General features: G+C 37.1%; 1 protein-coding gene and 1 pseudogene across 1 annotated transcript; both read right to left on the reverse strand.

Moving 5' to 3' along the window:
* Nucleotides 1-2,574: 2,574 nt before the first annotated feature.
* On the reverse strand, nucleotides 2,575-3,489 carry LOC116520791 (annotated as a pseudogene).
* A 7,452-nt stretch (nucleotides 3,490-10,941) lies between these two features.
* Nucleotides 10,942-11,856, reverse strand: LOC116520453 (olfactory receptor 14A16-like). The gene has a single exon (XM_032234661.1). It carries the CDS (start codon nucleotides 11,854-11,856, stop codon nucleotides 10,942-10,944), a length of 915 nt encoding a protein of 304 aa, XP_032090552.1.
* Between the last annotated feature and the right edge of the window lie 8,883 nt (nucleotides 11,857-20,739).

Consider the following 20,739-nt stretch of genomic DNA (forward strand, 5'->3'; position numbering starts at 1 on the left):
AGGATGGAGTTAGATTGGCTCTTATAAAGGTGTAGCTTCCTGGAAATGTATTCCCTCCTTTCATCCTCACTTTTTTCCAAGAGCTGGGAATGATTAGTTTCAAAATGTCTATTTATATTCCACGTTCTGCTTACTACCGTTTCAGTACATAGAACGCAAAATGATCTGCCATTTTTTTCTATAATGCCATACATCTCGCTCCATGTCTCTTGAAAGGGTCGGCCACTGCCACTACCACTCCCTTTACTTAACCTTTGTTTTTTATTTTTTGGGTGCTCCATCAGTGGGCCAGTGACAGCAGATAGAATTATAGATAGCCAATTAGGGGTTAACTAGCCTAACAAGCTAACACAACCTCCCCCTCACTTATCTCAGTTATTGTGGGCAATTACAAGTCCATGGCACCCCAATAGTTGCTGCTAATGGCGCTCACAGTTCCCGTTGGCACTCCGCTGTTCCCTGCGGTGGTGCGGTCGTAACCGACAGTCCCAAGAGTAGACTCTCTGTGCCGGCCTGACTGGAGAGAGGCGCGCACTGTTCCCACGCTCCTCTCCTGCGGGTCCTCCCTCGCCGCGCTGATGACGTGTGTGCGCAAGGCACGCACACCTTACCAGCAGCCCCTGCGCTCAGAAAGGGGCGGCGGCAATACAGTAAGTGAGTGTGGGCGGGGGAGATCACACGTCCCACCCACCCCCGTTCCTCCAGCACAGATTCTTTCATCCTCGGCGGCCGTGCAGGAGCCGAGGATGAATCGCATGAAATCCTGTGCGTGTCACCCCAAATGGCTACACGTGTCAGCACTGACACGCGTGTCATAGGTTCGCCATCACTGCTCTAACCCATGCCTCTGGTGCAAAGCTGCTTCTGGTGGTGCCGATGGCGATTCAGTGAGTGCCCAGTAATAAACCAATTTCCCGGGCAGAGTACCCCACTGCCCAATCAGCGGGCACAGATGTGGTCATATGTTATGGGACTACATTTCCCATAAGGTAGTTACATTTCCCATGAGGTAGTTTCTTAAAGGAGACAGCTCCTAATTCCTAAATTAGCTATATACTGTTGGGACAGCACAGTATCAACAGTAAAGACCTTCAAGTTTCTAAAAGGTAAAGATAAAAATTCCCGTCGCACATATGTGGTAGTTGTTTTTGACTCTAGGGGGCAGTGCTCATCTCTGTTTCAAAGCCAAAGAGCCAGCACTGTCTGAAGATGTCTTTGTGGTCTTGTGGCTGGCATAATTAAACACTGAAGGTGTTACCTTCCCACCAAAGGTGGTCCCTATTTTTCTACTTGCATTTCTGCTTTCGAACTGCTAGGTTAGCAGAAGCTGGGACAAATAACAGGAGCTTACTCTGTTATGTGGTGCTATGGATTCAAAGTGCAGAACTGCTAACCTTGCTGATTGACAAGCTCAGCCACAGAGCCACTGAGCTACCGTGCCCCTTCAAGTTTGTAGGTTCTATCATATCTCAAGACTTAAAATGGACACCTTACATCAATAACATCATCAAAAATGCACAACAAAGAATGTCATTTCTCCTCCAACTCAGAAAGCTCACACTGCACAATGAGCTGCTGATTCAGTTCTACTGAATTATTGAATCTGTCATTTGCACCTCTATAACTGTCTGGTTTGGCACTGCAACCAAACAAGACAAACACAGACTTCAACAGATAATTAGAACTACAGAAAAAACAATTGCTACCAATCTGCCTTCCTTTAAGGACCTGTATATTGCATGAGTCCAAAAGAGGGCTGTGAAAATATCTACAGGCCCATTACTTCCTGGACATAAATTGTTTCAACTTCTACCCTCAAAATGACATTATAAGGCACACCAGAACAACTAGACACAAAGACAGTTTTTTCCCCAAATTCCATTCTGCTAAACAACTAATTCCCACTGTTAGGTAAAGAGGGCACACAAAGGCTTCAGTAACAACAGCTCTTTATTGCAAGTCAAGTAAACATCCGCCTGGGGAATAGTCGGGCAGCCTACCCTTTTAAAGGGATCTGTCAGACCCCTTGACCAATGGGATTCAACCTCTATTTCCCGCCGGAACAGAAGACCTTGATGGAAACCTCTGTCAGTCTCTCAGTGGGGGGAATGTCTAAAACCCACAACACTGTCAAACTATTTATGAAGACTGTATTACTATTATTCTTCTCATCCTTCCCATCACCTATCTCCTCCCACCTATGACTAAAACCATGTTGCTTGTATCCTTACAGTTTATATTGTTTTATTTGTTTCCTAAAATGATTTGAATGCTTAATAGTAATTTGTGACTATCAGGAAGTGTTGTATCTTATGATTCTCGATGAATGTTTTTTTTTTCTTTTATGTACATTGAGAGAATATTCATTGTGTGTCCAATCATGCTTGGCCAATAAACAATTCTATTCTATCTATTCTACTAAGCAACATATAGAATTATATGGTTCTTCTGATTTGAGATTTTGGATTTGCCTTCATCACAATTATCCCTTTCTACCTTAATTCTTTATTCATAGAAGTAAAAGAAAAGCCAAAAAATGAAAAATTGAGGTAACTAAAATATTAAAAGAATTTGTTAGAATCTCCATAGTTGAGAAAGGACATGTTTGATATTTTTATTCCGCATGCTATAGATGATTGGATTGAGCAAGGGTGGAAGGAGGGAATACAGAGCAGTCAACCCAAGATCTAAGTAAGATTGTGTGTTAGGGGGAGGCCTCCCATAGGCAAAACATCCACTTAATAATAACATAGACACAACTGTAAGGTGGGGAATACATGTGGATAAGGCTTTTTGCCTACCTTGATCAGAAGGGATTTTCAATACTGCCTTGAAGATCACTGTGTAAGATACAATAATAAAAATAAAACAACCTAGTGGACCAATGATACTGGCTACAACAATTACAACCTCAAATAAATTTAAGCCAGAGCAGGATAGTTCTAGCAATTATGGAATTTCACAGAAGAATTGGTTGATCACATTAGAACAAAACAGAATGGAAAAACTGCCAATGGTATGCAACATTCCATACAGGAGACCAGAAAACCACACTAGAATTACTATTTCAGTGCAGGCTTTCTAATTCATCACTGTCTCATAGTGCAATGGATGGCAAATGGCAACATACCGATCATATGCCATGGCAGTCAGAAGGGACAAATCAGAAGCTTCAAAGCAGAGAAAGAAAAAGTTTTGAGTAACACAACCAAAGTAAGAGATGTTTCTGGTATCCATGAGAGAATTTATCATGGATTTGGGGACAGTGACTGAAACAATGCCCAGATCCTGTAGACTCAGATTCATTAGAACGAAGTACATGGGGCTGTGTAGTCGAAGGTCAAAAGCTACTGCAGAGATGATGAGAAGATTTGCTGTTACACTAGCCAGATAAAACACAAGGAAGAAGAAGAAATGCAAAAGCTATAGATGCCGATTTTTTGAGAATTCCAGAAGCAAAAAGTAAGATACTGTGGTTTGATTCTCCATAAGTCATTTAGGAGAAAGCTGTAGGGCATAACTGCAAGAAAACAAAAGAGAGAAATGAAGTTAGATACATTTTGGTGACAATTTGATATGTGGTGAGAACAGAAAACAAAAAGAATCATAAAGCATGGACCCAAGGAATAGAGGATTAGACCATAGACAAGTCTCTCTCTCTCTCTCTCTCTCTCTCTCTCTCTCTCTCTCTCTCTCTCTCTCTCTGTGTGTGTGTGTGTGTGTGTGTGTACACACAGAGTATATTCTGTCAATTTCTACCCATCATAAATCCACTCAAGGACTAGTTGTAAATCTGACATCTTTCCTTCTTTGCTTCTTCCATACTTACCATCCATATTATATACACTATTATCCTACTTTAAATATATTTAATCAAAATAAATCAGATATTAACAGAATAAATTAATTCCCTTGTCCAATTATCAGACAACAATGAAAGCTCAGTTTTTAAAAAATCAGTCTCTCTTTGAATACCCATCTATATTCCCTTGAAAGTTTGACTACAGAAAGATAAACAACTTATTATGGATCTAAAATCTGACGTATCAGCATTTTTAAAAATGTGAAATTATCTTTTAATGACACTACTAAAATTACCATCCATTTCTTTGATCCGTATGCATGGAAATTGTGAAATAACTTTATAGATCACAATTTATCTATTACTGCACCCACACAATTTCATTTCAAAATTTATTTACCTGCATGAAGATGTGGTCTAATTTTTTTGCAAATTATAGAGTGAAAGATACAATTAACACAAATATAGAAATCTCTCTAGATTGTGTTCTGACTAATAACAACTTCAGATTTTCTGTATTAAGTCCATATTTTTAACAAATAATGTTAAAGTTCTCTTTCCTAAATAGCTTCTCTATTATATTACAACACTACTTTATGCAGTCATTTGATTCAATTATCTTCCGAATGGAAGAGTTATAAAGCTAGCCCTGTTATAACACAGAAAATGTATTGAAATACTCTAAATAGTAATTTGTTCCTTTTCTGTTAAACTTTCAATTAATAAGAGATTTACTTTCATGTATAGACTATACATTCTATCCTTGAAAGACTGTTACATATCTTACCACTAAGTCAAATCTGTACCACCAATTTTCATGTCGTGGAACATCTATCTGCAATCATAGAGATTTCTAATCTGAATGTTTATTAATAACTGTTTTGTTTCCCTCAAGAGACTTGTACACTAACAAGAATTTGACATCTATGTGCTTCTTAACATAATTAGCAAAAAATAAATAAAACTTATTTCTCCATGCTTATTAATGTAAATGTTCGTTAAGAACACAATAGATATCTCCTATGCTCCTGTTATAATATTGTATAATAATAAGTGAGCTTGTTAATAGAATTGGGGCCACAGCCATACCAGCAGGGCAAATTGTGAAAGGTGAAACAAGAATCAAGTGAGAACCATGTTTCATCACTTCTGATTCTCTTTCACTTCTCTTGAACCTTTATCTTGCTCCTATTTTACAAAACATGCTTAAGCACAACATGCCTTAATGGGTTGCTTGAAAACATTCGAAGAACTATGTGGCAACAATGTCAAATATCAACTTAACACCAAAGAAATGAGGAAAGCATAAAAAAGAATCAAACTGTCTCCAAGCTGTCTCTCATCTGTATAAAAAGGAGAGAAAGGAAAACACAATCAGGCATTCAAGATTATAAAAGTACAACTGGTTAAACTTGAGGAGATGATTTCTTGGCTGTCCTACATAAAAAAGGGGCATCTGCTCAAATTCAGAATAAGATTTTATATTACAGCATGGATAATCATATGCTATAAATTTGCAGCAGTGGCAGTGCAAATGACCATTGTATTTGGATAAGTTTAGTGACACTTTGATTTCTCCAAATTAAGAAAAGTCAAAACGTTTAGAGACCTTTAAAGCCAACCTGCTTGTTTTGTCCTTGTACTTGCTGAATAAAGGCCTGGGGCATCTTCACACAGTTCCCTAGCTCCTAATATTTCTGAAAGTCTCAGACTTTTGATTCCCATTCCAGAGTCCTAGACATCCTGAGATGGAACTGGCATTAAAAAGACACTAGAAGGGTATTTCCTTATTCCTCCATTCTACACAAAAATATGCAAATGAGGTACATGGATTAGAAAGTAATATACACACAATTAAATAAAAGTTGAGTTTATTGAATAAAGTAATAGCTACAACTGCAGAGTATACCGTAAACAGGAAATTTCACAAATAAGGCATGTAAACAAGAAGTCAACTATCAATATAGGTGCATGAACATAGAAATGCATGACTCTTGAAACAAATCATAGTTCAAAAGGTACTTTTACTGAGAGAAGTGATTGCAGAGAAATCAGGCAGAGTCTGGAGATTCTTATGTGAAATGTTAAACTAATTTCCCCTGTTCAACCCTCACCCAATGCCCCATGCCCACCAGTAGCCAATACGGTACCATGAGAACTCCGAGGTGGGATGATGATATCAAATCATCCTCAGGGTGCCTTGGTTAACAGGGTGGAATTGGCTGGAGGGAATGCATCCTGATAGATCAATCCTTGAACCCAATTCCCATGTAGTTACAGCAAAAGTGAAATATTCAGGGGGAAGAAGGCAGGGCTTAGCAGTGAGAAGACGGACTTTCAGGCAGCTCCTGAGAGACTATCTATACCGGGTTATTTGGACGATTCGTTTTGAATCTAAGCTGTCCCGAAGAGACAGTGAGGTGGGGGAAACTCCAGTGGTCCCAGAGATGTTCGCAAAATCTCTGGGAACCTAAGGAAAGCCCTCCTAACCTAGTGATTTCCGGATCAGCCGATGCTGACTACAAATGCAAAAGCCCAGAGAGAGAGTGGATATAAGCATGTCGTTTGGTGTGAGTTTTAAATCCTTTTTTCTTGTTGGAAAGAGAACACTCTAAATTTGGAAACTTAGTTTAAAATAAGGCTGACTAGTGAGAAAAGCGGCGGGGATAAATGTTGCCGTTTGGAAGTTTATTTTTCTGTTCCTTTTTTTAATCTTTGGAAGCCGGGCTGGACTATTTTGTAATTTAAATCGGCCTCTCGTGTTCCTCCTTTTTTGTTGTTGATATTTTTAACTTTGAACCTAATGGGGACAGTGAATTTCAAACTTAAAGTGCCTTGAAGATCTGTTTTTTTTTTGTTGTTTGTTTGTTTTGTTTTGTTCCCTTTTAGCCTTTTGGTTGTATTTTAACAATTAGTAATTAACAAACGCTACGGAACGACAGGCTAAAGTAAGCTATAAACTACAAATCACAAGCTAACACTGCCATCTAGTGGACTTGAACTTTGTTATCAAAATCCCTCCTGTAATGCATTTGATTTATGTATTTACGCAGCTAGAATCTTGCTAGACAAAACAGCAGAGCTGAGAGTGACCTTGGAAAGACTTTTATCTTAGGGGGGGGGAAGAGTCCGAAAAAATCATTTGTTTTAGCTTGTTGGCATTCTTTCATCTCTCAACACCATTCTCACACCATCTGCTGTGGAGACATCAACATCGATTTTTTATTTTTTGATCATCACTATTGACTTTTTGATCTTTTACACTTTTTTTCTGTTTTGATTATTCTTTTTAACCTTTGGATCATTTTTTTGACCTCTTGACTATTTACATTTTTTCTGCTTTTTCTTTTTCCCACTTGTAGCTGAAACACCTCTCCTTCCCTTTTTGGAGGGGGGGGTGTCTCTTTTTTATATTATTATTATTATTATCTTCTTTGGTATTCTTACTGCATTTCTTTCTTCTCTGAACAAATTGGGACATCAACAGATGATCCAATTTAAATTCTGAACAAAATAGTTGGAAAAGTTCCTTTTTCTTCCTTTCCCTTTCTCTCCCTTCTCCCTTTTCTTTTCTCTCTTTCCCCCTTTTCTCATCTCTCCCTCCTCTCCTCTGCGTACTTTACGTACTTCATCCACTATACTTATAACCCTCCATCCTCTAATACTAATTGACTATGAGTAGAAAAGCAGTTGCTTTTGGCTCTACATCAACCTTTGCCTCCTCACCTGCGGGAGGCCAGAGGACAACACTGACGATGTCTCAGCATGAAAAAGAGAAGGAAGCAAATTTTGAAACACTTATGCAAATGATGCAGAAAATGCAAGCAGGAATTGACAGTAAAGATAGCAAGCTAGACACTCTTGTAAAAAAAATGGAGGTAATGGAGCAACAAAATCAAAGCATAGTGCAAAAAGTTGATAATATGGAAGGGAAAGTTGAAAGTATGCACAACTGGATGCTGAAATACGAAGACAGAATTCAAAAAATTGAAAATAAAATTCAAGAAGGAGAGAAGAAAACCGAGAAGCTAGAGATCAGACTAAGTGATGTAGAAAGAGAGAGCAGTGGAATATTAAGATGGGAGATGGATAGGTCTGAATTTTTCTTAAGATTTCAAAACATAGAAGAAGAAAAAGGAGAGGACTTTGTTCAGATAATTTCAAATATTTTGATAGATGTTCTGGAGATGTCCCAGGACAAAATAATAGAAATTATAGATGAGAGTTTCTTATATTTATATATGAAAGGGGTAGAAGGTAGCTTTTTATGTATGTCACAGAAGTCTTGAATATCCCAAGAGTGTTTCAGTTCCATCAGGTCTTATTGGTTCTGATCAACCTCATTTCTTCCATGTTACAATTTTGGATTTAACCTTTATCTTGCTCATGTTTTACAAACCATGCTTAAAAACAACATGCCTTAACAGGATGCTTAAAAACAGTTGAAAACTATGCAGCAACAATGTCAAAAATGATCTTGACACCAAAGAAATGAGGAAAGCATTTAAAAAATCAAACTGTATCCAAGATGTTTCTCATCTGTATAAAAAGAAGAGAAAGGAAAACACATCCAGGCTTTCAAGATTATAAAAGTATAATTCCAGTTAAACTTCAGCAGTTGGTTTCTTGACTGTCTTACATCAAAAGGAAACATATGAATAGGATTTTTGTGTAACAGCATGGGTAATCATATTCTATAACATTGATGCAGAGTAGTGGCAGTGAAAATGACTATAATATTTGGATAAGTTTAATGACACATTTGGATTTCTCCATATTAAGAAAAGTCTAAAAGTTTAGAGTCCTTTAAAGCTAACTTGCTGGTTTTTCCCTTGTACTCGCTGAATAAAGGGGATGGGGAATTTTCACATAGTTTCAAAGCTCTTCATATTTGGTAAAGTCAAAGACTTTTGGTAACCATCCAAGAGTCTTGGAGATCCTCAGATGAAACTGGCATTAAAAAGACACTTGAAGGGTATGGGCTCATTTCTATATGCCACACAAAAATATGAATATGAGGTGTATGGATTACACAGAGATTCCCACACAAATTAAGTAAAAGTTGAAAGAGTTTATTGAATAAAACAGAACTAAGAATAACAACAACTGCAGAGTATACTATCAACAGGAAATTACATAAATAGGGCACATAAACAAGAAAAGAACCATAAATGCAGGCAGTGGTGGTATTCAAATACTTTAACAATTAGGTTGCCCAAGATACAGAGGTGGGTTGCTTCAACTTTTATTACTGGTTCTCAACCCACGCGCTGCATGCATGTGTACTATTCTATGTAAATTGTTCTTTGTGTATATGCAAAACAATTTACAGTGAATTGCACATGCACAATGACTAAAAACCAAAATGGTGGTGGTCCAGCAGCTGAATCAGGAGCAACCCACCTCTGCCAGGGTCAGGTTGGCTGTTGTGAGAGGTGTGGCCCACCCACATCCTCCAACTTCACTGCAAACGTGGAATGAGCCTCCTGAGATGACCAAACTGATCCTGGGTGAACCGGTTGTTAAATTTTCACTCTTTGCCAAAAGGCTGTTTCCTAGGGTGCTTTTCTGCACATTGGTCTTCAGCTGTTTTAGCCATCTGGATGAGGCTCATTTCAGAGGTGAGGTTTCCAAGGAATGAGGAGAGGGGTTACCATAGAGACAAGGAGTTAATGCTCCTGAGACCATGTGCAGGAAGGTGAAGAATTGGGGGAAATGTATGGAGGGTTGTAGCTGTGTGCAGGGACTATTGGTCAGTCTGTGGGTAAAAGTGAGAGGGGCGAAGAATTAAGTTGGCAGCATGATTGAAGCTGGGTCCACGAGGAATGCTAATTTAACATCTGTTTCACATGAAATGGTGCAAACCAGCTGAATCCCAGCACTGAATACAGGTGCACAAATATAGATGAAAATTTTATACCCTTTTAATTTAAAGGACTCATTCTCAATGGAAGATACCGATATTGCCTAAATGATGCCACTAAGCATATTGCACCTTTCAAAATATGCTCCTACTGAGCCATTATTTGGTGAATCTTCATTTAAGTATAGATGTTATATACATTTAACTAAAATAAATTTTAAAAAAGTATTGGACAGATGGCGGCATAGATGATACAAACCTGGATAAGGCTTTTGGTATATCTTTTCACGAGCTTGGATTAAATACTTCTCAGGAACATTTCAATAAAATATCAACCTGATGTACATTTATTTATATTCCTTTTTTCAGGTATTATACAATAAAACCTGTCTCATATTTTCCACTTTGTATCTATTTAGTGTTAATGAAATCTTAAATGATATTCTATATCGGTTTTGAATTATACATCTTGATTTTTCATTTCTGGTGATTCCCAAAAGGTTATGGTAGTTAGAACCAACTTACTCATTCTGCCCACCCTGTTTTTCAATTTCCCAAAGGAGTTCTAAGGGAAAGAAAGAATGCTCTGGTGTGCATGTGTTAAAAACAGTTTGATGTAGAATTTAATGAATCAAGATTAAAACCAGAAGTTGGTGAGGTCTACTTTTGTGGTAGGAACGAAGCAAAATGGGGGACTTTAGGGCCATCACTCTCCCTCTCCTCAGTCCTAGGAAGGAAACTGTGGCAAATCCTTTCTGAAAATCCTACCAAGAAAAAATGCAGGTACTTGTCAAGGCAAATGGTGACTTAAAAGAACAAAATAACAAAAAGAGTGAGCAACTGATCATTTAAAGTTTGAAGCACATAAAGCTTTCCTTTGCCGTATTATCTGAAAACAATGAAAGAAAGCCATTTTATACAGGAAAGCAAAATGAGATTTTTTTAAAAAACAAATCCTATTCTCCATTGCACATATTTTCCACAATGACATTACTCCCCAATACTCACTTCATCAAAAATCAAGGGGAGTCACACTATGATATGCCAGAAGCTGTCAAACATCCACATTCAGCACCCCAAAAGTGTATTAATAATTAGTGGTGCAGAATATTTGCTGAGTGACTTTTTGAGTTCTACCATTCTTCAGGAATAAAAGAAGTGTCTTCCTTACAAACTGTTCTTTTCCTTCTCTGAATAAGGAATAAGGCAGGTTAATGGAAAAAAAGAATACCAATAATGTTAAGAGTAAAAATAAAAATAACGTTAAAAGAATTCATTAAAACCTACAAAGTTGAGAAATGACATATTTGATATTCTTGTTTCTCATGCTATAGATGATTGGATTGAACACGGGTGGAAGCAGGGCATAGAGAACAGTCAATCCAATATCTAAAAGAGATGGAGTGTTAGAGGAAGGTTTCAGAATGGCAATACATCCACTTAATACAAACATAAACACTACCGTAAGATGGGGAATACAAGTGGATAAGGCCTTTTGCCTTCCTTTTTCAGAAGGAATTCTTAACACTGTCTTGAATATCACTGCATAAGATACAAGTATAAAAGTAAAGCAACCTGTTACAGCAATGACACTGGCCACAAGAATTCCAACCTCAAGTAGATTTAATCCAGAGCATGATAGTTTTAGCAACTGTGGAATATCGCAGAAGAATTGGTTGACGACATTTGAACAAAAAAGAATGGAAAAAGTGCCACTGGTATGCAACGTTCCATAAAGAATACCTGTAACCCACACTAGAAGAATTATTTTAGCACAGTGTTTCCAATTCATCACCATCTCATAATGTAATGGATTGCAAATGGCAACGTACCGATCATATGCCATAACTGTCAGGAGGGAAAAATCAGAAGCTTCAAAGCAGAGAAAGAAAAAGAATTGAGTAACACAACCAAAGTAAGAGATTTGTCTAGTGTTCATGAGAGAATTTATCATGGATTTGGGGACAATGGCTGAAACAATGGCCATGTCTTGTAGAGCTAAATTTGTAAGAAAGAAATACATGGGGCTGTGCAGTCGATGGTCAAAAGCAACTGCAGAGATGATGATAAGATTTGTTGTTACAGTTGCCAGATATAACACAAAGAAAAAGAAGAAATGCAAAAGCTGCAGATGCCGATTATTTGAGAATTCCAAAAGCAACAAATAAGGCACTGTAGTTTGATTCTCCATCTTTTATTCATGACAAGGCTGGCATAACTGCAAGGAAAGAAAGGAGAGAAATTCAGTTATATAACATTTTGGAGGTGGCATTTTAATATGTGGTGAGAATAGAAAACATCAAGAAACATAAAACATGGATGCAATGAACAGAGGTTCTGAAAACAGGGACGTAGGATGGGGATAGCAGAGTACAATGTTTCCCATTTTTACCCATTTGCACTTCATGACCAATCATCAAGCTCACATTTTTCTACTTTCCTCTTTTCAGTTGTGTTATCCCATGTAATGATAAAAACCATTGGCTTGGAGTACAACAAAGTTGGTTTAGGTCTATTTTCATCAATGGAAGATTACTCTGAATAATCTGATCCATCATAATGTGTCTCCACTCCTACAGGATTGCGAAAGTGTTGGAAAATTGGAGAAATCCAACGTATGATGCTTTGTGCTTCTGGGAGAAAGTGAGTATAACTCTACACAAGAAATATAAAAATGATTTTCTACATCTCTTACTTGCATATCCTGCGAACACACATTTCCTTTTGTATAATCTTTTTGCGTGTTAAAAAAAAGTGATAGCAATGCTTTTATCTCACTTTCCTTGCCAGATATTAGGCTAAAATAATAGCAGAAAAAGCTTTTAAACTAATACTTAAATACAAGATTATTAATCATGTATTTAATAGCATAGTATTAGGTAGAAAATGATAGAACGTAAGCTACAAACTAACTGCTATTTTGATATCCACTTAGTGATAAGCACACAATTATATCACTGTTAAATACATTTAATCAAAGGAGCTCAAATATCAGCAGAATAAATTAATAAATCCCCTTGTCCAACAATCAGAAGCTAATGAAAACTCAGTTTGAAAAGGCAGTATCCCATCCAATATAAATCAAACACATTTATAGTAGGGTTTAGACAGAAAATGAGACACAACCTATTGCACCTTTTCACTCTGATATCTCACCATTTTTAACAATGTCGAAAGCCATGTTACTATATGTTCAACAATAATACTTAACTTGCTTAAAAACACAGAAATAAAAAGACATTTTACCATGCATTTCTTTTTTTCATATACAGATAGATGATGAGATGTCTTTGCCAATGCTAATACATCCATGTGGGATCAGTTCATGCATGAAGATTTGCTCTAAATTTCTGCAAATTATAACTGCTTTTTATTCTTGATAAATATCATGTGGAAAAGGTGCCAATGTTAAATATATAGTTAATTAATTTTTAAAGTCTACACAGAAAGCTCTCCAAATCTGCCTTTACCACTAAGTCAATGCTGTCCCACTAATTTTCATGTAGTGAAACCTCTATCTACAGTCATAAATATATCTATTCTGAATGTTGATTAATTTTGTTTTATTTCCCTCAAGAGACTTGTACACCAAAATGAAACTGACTTATATGTGCTTGTTAACATAGTTAGCAAATGTAAATAAAACTGACTTCTGTGTCCTCATTAATATAATTGACCATTAAGAACACTATAGCTTCCCCAAGGATCAGTTAGCATATCACATAGAATAATAATATCTCAGATTATTAACAGAATGGGGGCTGTAGTGTACATTCTGAAAGATGAAAAACAATCAAGTGGCAAGACCTCCCTGGTAAAGGTTTCATCATTTGTGATTCTCTTTGACCTCCAGTTTTTAAAAATCTCACCCTCTATCCTGCATCCCACATGAAGGGGAAGAACTTGACTGTAAGGACCTGCCTCGACTATCTTCTCAGGAAAGCATGACTCTTGAAACAAATCATAGTTCAAAAGATACTTTTACTGAGAGAAGTGACAGCAGAGAAGTCAGGCAGAGTCTGGAGATTCTTGTGTGAAATGTTAAGCTAATTTCTCCTGTTCAACCCTCAACTAGTACCCCATGCCCACCGGTAGCCATTATGATTCCACAAAGGTTTTATGAGATGGGATAGTGATAAGCAATCATCCTTAGGGCACCATGGATTTGGGTAACATGCTGGAACTGGCTGGTGGGAATCCATCATGATGGAACAATCTCCCTCCCTAATTCCCATGCAGTTACAGCAAAAGTGAAAGCATTCAAAGAATTCAATTCCAAGAAGCATACCCACAAGAAGCATACACCCTTCTTTTCAGAATGGCAGAATTCCAGCAGGAACCAGATATTGACCTTGGCTAGGTATGTCCACATATCTAGAAGTGGATAATAATTCTGCCAATTACAAGGGGGAAAGGCCAAAAAGAAGTCTATGGAAAGCTACAGAAATCTAATGGAATGCCAAAAGTTACTGAAGGGAAATAGTAATAAGGATACAAACTTGTTGGTTTTAGTAGAAATATTTGTTTTCTGTAACACACATATATTATGCCTTGTATTTGTAACATATAAGCTTGCACGCTGTAAGTGCCTTTTGTTCCCTGCAACTGACTTCCTGTGGCACTGTTATTAGGGTCTGTAGAATATCTGGCAAATGTCAAATCCTTGCCATTTGAACTCCTATCAATCTGCAGTCTATGGGCATAGAACCTATCCTGAATGGAGCTGTAAAGAGCTGTAAAACTGACACCTTTGATATGTCCCCCTTCTGCCTGAGAAGGTATCTCACCTTTGATCTGTGCCCTTCACAACAGGGGGACAAATGGCCAATCCTGGGAACAGAGGAAAGAGATACAGTTGGTAAAACTAGTGAGCAGTGTTGTAAAGCCAGGATGTTATTCTAACTGTATAAAAAGCAGCTACACCTTCTCTAAAGGGTAGTTCTTCCCCGCATATCCTTGTGGTATGTTGGGAACAACCGACCATCATGTCTTTGATCAAAGATTAAATTCTGGTTGTTATTCAAGCCTCTATTTAAGTTTCATGTTTGGCTCATTGTGACTTGGATGTGTTCTCAACTTCTATGGGTCTCAACGTATTCTCAAACCTTACATTACAAAACAAAATAATAGAATAGGTGGCATTTGTGTGGGAGTCAAAAAAAGCAGGATTATTATATTGTTGTATTGCAAGCCACATTTGTTTGTAGGGAGAATGTAGGTACCTGATAAGATTACTGATACATGCCTAAAACAAGGCTCAGGGAATGAGATACAATGTAAGCCCATACAGACTTACAAAACCTATAATGGAGTAAATAATACCATAAATCCATAGTAATCAGTATAAAATCTCACAGATCAGATACATAGTGGTTAATATTTAGAAAAGGAGTTATACAAATACCTGTTTTAGAAAATCAGTGTACAAACAATATACACATGCACATATATACACATAACACATACATATAATATATAGTATAGAAGCAATATTAAAATATTTTTTTTCAGAATCTCCAGTTTAGACAGGACATTTCTAATATTCTTATTTCTCATGCCATAAATGATTGGATTGAACAGAGATGGAAGAAGAGAATACAGAACAGTCAACGCAAAATCCAAGTAAGATGGAGTATCTGAGGGAGATCTCATACAGCCAAAGCTTCTAGTTAATAGTAACATAGATACTACAATAAGGTGGGGAAAAGAAGTGGATAACACTTTTTGTCTTCCTTTTTCAGAAGGGATTTTTAAAACTGCCTTGAAGATCATAGCATAAGACACAAACATGTAAGTTAAAGAACCTAGTGCAGCAATGATACTGGCAACAAGAATTCCAACCTCAAGTAGATTGAAACCAGAGCAGGATAGTTTAAGCAACTGTGGAATTTCACAGAAAAAATGATTGACAATATTAGAACAAAAAAGGATAGAAAAAGTGCCAGTGGCGTGCAACAGTCCATACAGAAGACCTGCAAATCATACTACAATTGTTATTTTAATGCAGGCTTTCCAATTCATCACCATTTCATAGTGAAGTGGATTGCAGATAGCAACATACCAATCATATGCCATGACTGTCAGGAGGGATAGATCAGAAGCTCCAAAGGAGGCAAAGATCAAGACCTGTGCAAAGCAACCAAAGTTAGAAATACGTCTGGTGTTCATGAGAGAATTTATCATGGCTTTAGGAAGAATTACTAAAACAATGCCCAAGTCCTGTAGAGCCAAATGCATTAGAAAGAAGTACCTGGGGCTGGCAGTTGATGGTCAAAAGCTACTGCAGAGATGATGAGAAGATTTATTGTTACAGTTGCCAGACACAACACAAAGAACAAAAAAAAATGTAAAAGCTGTATATGCCAACTTTTTGAGAATTCCAGCAGCAAAAAGTAAGAAATTGTTTGATTATTCATGTTATATTTCAGACAAAGCTCCAGGGCATAACTGCAAGGAAACAGAGAAGGGGGATACAGTTAGATCAAATGTGGAAAGTGGCATTTTGATATGTGGTGAGAACAGTAATCAAAAAGGAATATAAAATATGAACGGAATGAAGAGAGAAACAGACTATGGAAAGAATACATGTAGGCTGGACACATTAAAGTAGAAGAGTTCACCTTTAATTTCTGTCCATTGTAATCCACACATTCTAAACAAACAAACACCAACCTTATATTTTCCCCTTCTTCTTTCCTACTCCCAGTTAGGTTATTTCATCTCCCAATTAAAAGGATTGCCTACGGTTAGGAAAACCCTGCTGAAGTTTACTTTCAGACATAGAAGATTACTTCTATTACAATCTCTTACAACTCATATAGGATTGTGACTGAGTTAGAAAATTGTTGGATGTGCTTGTTATGTGTGTTGTTTGTGCTTCTAGAAGGAGAACAATGTAAATCTAGCAAATAAATATAACAGTAATTTGCTGTATCTTCCACTTGAAAATCTTGAGAGGAGATATTGCCCCCTTGTGCAATGTGGTGTGTGTGTGTGTGTGTGCGTGTGTGTGTGTTGTGTGTGTGTGTATGTTATATGACAGACAAATGGAATTATGTTTACATCTACTTGAAAAAAGAAAAAATAGTATAATAAGCTCTAAGTCTGATACATAAATACTAGAAACCTAAACGTGCATTAATGACATGTAATTAAACAGAAGAAAAACACAACCTTATACATAATAAACATTGGAACACTGGAAAATATTTTTAAAATAGAAATCAGATATTGACAAAATGAATAAATAAATAAATTCCCTTTTTCAGCAATCAGAGGGAAAGTCATACTTCAATTTGAAGAAACCATTCTCCCATCAAATACAAAACTCTATTCCTTCCAAGAGAGTTTGGCCACAAATTGAGATGCAGCCATGAACTATTACAACCATGAACTCTGAGATCTCAGAATTTCTTTCAGCAATGTGAACCTACATTTTCAATAATAATACTTTAATATTTTAAAATAAAACACTTAAATATTATCATTTTTTAATTCATATCCAGGGAGATTTGAAATTACATTGCTGATGCTAATTTTCCTATGATTGATATAATTTTCAGGTAGTGAAATTGCTATCTGCAGTTAAGAGGATCTTCTTCTGAATGTTTATTATGTTATTTTTTCTTCAAGAGTCTTGAAGACCAAAATAAAACTGACTTCTATGTGCTTATTAACATAATTAGCTATCAGTAACTTTATAGCTATTTCAAAATACTCCAGTACCAGTTATCTCATAACACTAATCTATCTAAGAATGATGCTAACAGAAATAGGACTGCAGTGATTGCAGCAATCCAATGTGAAGGGTGAAACATGAATCAGGTGAAAAGAAGTCCCTGAACCATGTTTCATCATTTGGTATTCTCTTTCACCTCTACTTTTTAAGAAATCCCACCTTCTCTAGGAGAACAGCTGATAAGTTGGTTAGTTAAGCCCAGTTAAGCACATATCATTAAGACAAGAGTGGAAAATAAAAATGGAAGCAGAAGAGGAAAACTTCAGGAAACCCATAGATGCTTAATGAGTTGCAATAAAACCATGGAAACAGTGGAATTTGTATTGAGAGTGCCAACACACAAGATGATAGTTAATTGTTGTATTCCAAGCTACATCCCTTTCGAGAGTCCATTTGGCTGTTTGGTAAAAGTAAAGGTTTCCCTTGCACATACATGCTAGTCATTCCCAACTCTGGCTGTTTGGGTACACCGCAAATACAGACCTAAAACACAGAACTAAGTATAATGTAAGCCTCTGGAGAGCTATAAAATAGTTGTAATAGAATAGTAGAATAAGTAATACAATAAATATGTAGAAATAAGAAAACTCACAGAAGCACAGCAAATAAAATTTAAAAAGAGAGTTTATATAGATACATGTTTTAAAAATCAGCATACAGATCCTCAGTTTTGTTGGTTAATAATTTTTGTTTTTCTGCCATAAATTGTTCCCTGAAATAAGGTAATATTCTCCCCTGTGGTCTCTACCATATCCCCTGAAGAACCAATTAAATTCATATGGCAAAGCATCAAGAAAAATATTTCATCCTTTTTCATATTTCAGTATTTTTTACTCAAAAATTTGCAAATATTACAAAATAATCCCCACAAAATTAAGATATATACAAAATAAGATACAAGGATTAGAAGATCCCTAGACACAGATTTTTGAACGACTGGGAAAAACAGCTAGAAAGTGAAGAAAAACTGAACATCCCAATGAAAGGGGAGGCCATGTACAGGGAGGCACAAGGTACATAATGTCAGAAGAATAATCATTCCTTCTAGCCACAATGATGAGGTTGGTGATGAACAAAATGAGCAGATGGGAAAGTGAGCTGCTGTGAAAAGAGGTTTTATTTTGGAAGCCAGGAGCTCCAGTGACAACAGAGTTGGATTCTGAAATAGAAAAATAAGCATCAAAACTAATATATAAATACTAGATTCCTTAGCATGTATTTAATTATTTATAATTATATATAATTGTGTATAATTCAGTTAAAGAATGAGCTTTACTTACAACATAAATCTTCTATTAATATTCACTAGGTCAGTGGTTCTCAACCTTCCCAATGCCACGACCCTTTAATACAGTTCCTCATGTTGTGGTGACTCCCAACCATAAAATTATTTTCGTTGCTCCTTCATAACTGTAATTTTGCTACTGTTGTGAATTGTAATGTAAATATTTGATATGCAGGATGTATTTTCATTATTACAAATTGAACATAATTAAAGCATAATGATTAATCTGCCAATCTTGGTTTGGGAGAAGATCAGCCAGGCTGGGATTTTCCAGGATAAAACAACCTTCCTCCTTGCCTCCAGCAGCAGTTCGTGGTTTACATGAGTTTCACTTTAAGTTTACTTTTTTTACATTCCATTTCCCCCACACACCCACCTATCCACTTTTCTTTCTTTCTTTCTTTCTTTCTTTCTTTCTTTCTTTCTTTCCATTTCTCCCTCCCTTTTCTTTTTTCTTTCTTTCTTTCTGTTCCACCCTCCCTTTTCTTCTTTCTTTCTTTCTCTCCATTCCTCTTTCCCTTTTCTTCTTTCTTTCTTTCTTTCTTTCTTTCTTTCCATTGCCCCTTCCTTTTTTCTTTCTTTCCATTTCCCCTCCCTTTTCTTCTTTCTTTCTTTCCATTCCTCCCTTCTTCCCTTTTCTTTTCCTTCCTTCCTTCCTTAAAAACAGATTAAGAAGTTGCCCTTTAAATGCGATTTTAAATGGAGGCTTAAGCTACATCAAACTGTGCTCCATCCTGAGTGGAATACCTCGGGATGGATGGAATGGGTGGAGGGAGCCTGTCCTCCCCTCCGGCCTCTCCTGCCAGTCCTTCCCGGGGGCCAAAAAGCCTCTGAGTTCAGTTTAGCCCGCAAGACAGGACCAACAGCGGGGGCAGCAAAGGCAACGTCCAGGCACAAGGCAGCTTGAATCCCGGCATGCACCTGCCTGGGCGAGAGCCTGGCTGAAGTGGGTGGCTCAACTGCCTCACTGGTCTCCTGCTTTCTGGTGCACCACCAACTCCACTCGCTTCAGATGTCCGTTGGAGCTGAAGCTGATCCACCACCCAGAAGAACCCATCTCTCTCCTCCTTTGGCATGTCACCCTTTTCTTGGCATGAAGACTGGGCAGGGTGGTTTCTAGGCTGTGCCCGGAAGTGGGAGGAGGCTGCTTCACCACCCAGCACTCTTCATGCAGCTGCCACTTTAGGACATGCTCCTGAGCATGGACAACACCAGTGGAGGTGGATGGTGTTAGGCAACCTCTGTTAAAGGGTTGTTCAACAAAGGGGTCATGACCCACAGGTTGAGAACCACTGCACAAGGTGATATTATACATGATCATCACACTGTAAAATATTTTGAATCAAAAGAAATCAGACATTAGCAGAAAGGATTAGTAAATGCCCTCTTCCAACAGTTTTTTAATTTTTTTTTATTTTTTATTTTCAAAATAAACACAACACATCCTTCTTTACATACTGTAGAAAGTGTATCAGTTGGTTACAAAAAGACTTTTGTGCATCTCTTCCACAGTCAACAAACGTAATTCATATTAACTCAAGTATTTTAACTCAGATATTTATACATGTTACTATCATAATATCTCCATTTTCATTTGACTATAATTGTTTAAACATCCTTCATCATAAAATATACCAAGATTTAATACATAACCACATACTGGCATTTCATTTACTATTTCTAAAATCCTCCATTAACACTGAATACTTACTGTATGTCCTATTCTAGCTAAACATCCATGAGATCAGCAAGACATATTCTTCCTGTTCGCTGTCTCTACGTGATGGTTTAGGTCCGATTGGACCACCCAGCGGCAAAAGTATCGGCTGCGGTCTTGGAGCATTGAGACCGCACGTCCATATCATCGCGACTTTGGCTCCTCCTCAGGAGTACTGCATTTAATTTCAATCACCACAATATAAAAAGATATTGAGACATTGGAAAGAGCACAGAGAAGAGCAACAAAGATAATTTGGGGTTGAAGGCTAAAACAAATGGAGAATGTTTAAATAAATTGTATACATCTAGTCTAGTGAAAAGGAAAACTGTGG

The sequence above is a fragment of the Thamnophis elegans genome, chromosome Z, assembly GCF_009769535.1.
Source record: "Thamnophis elegans isolate rThaEle1 chromosome Z, rThaEle1.pri, whole genome shotgun sequence".
NCBI lineage: Eukaryota > Metazoa > Chordata > Lepidosauria > Squamata > Colubridae > Thamnophis > Thamnophis elegans.

Coding starts and splice junctions, on each gene's coding strand:
- LOC116520453 (XM_032234661.1), bottom strand. CDS start 11,856: ATGGAGAATCAAACTACAGTGCCTTATTTGTTGCTTTTGGAATTCTCA.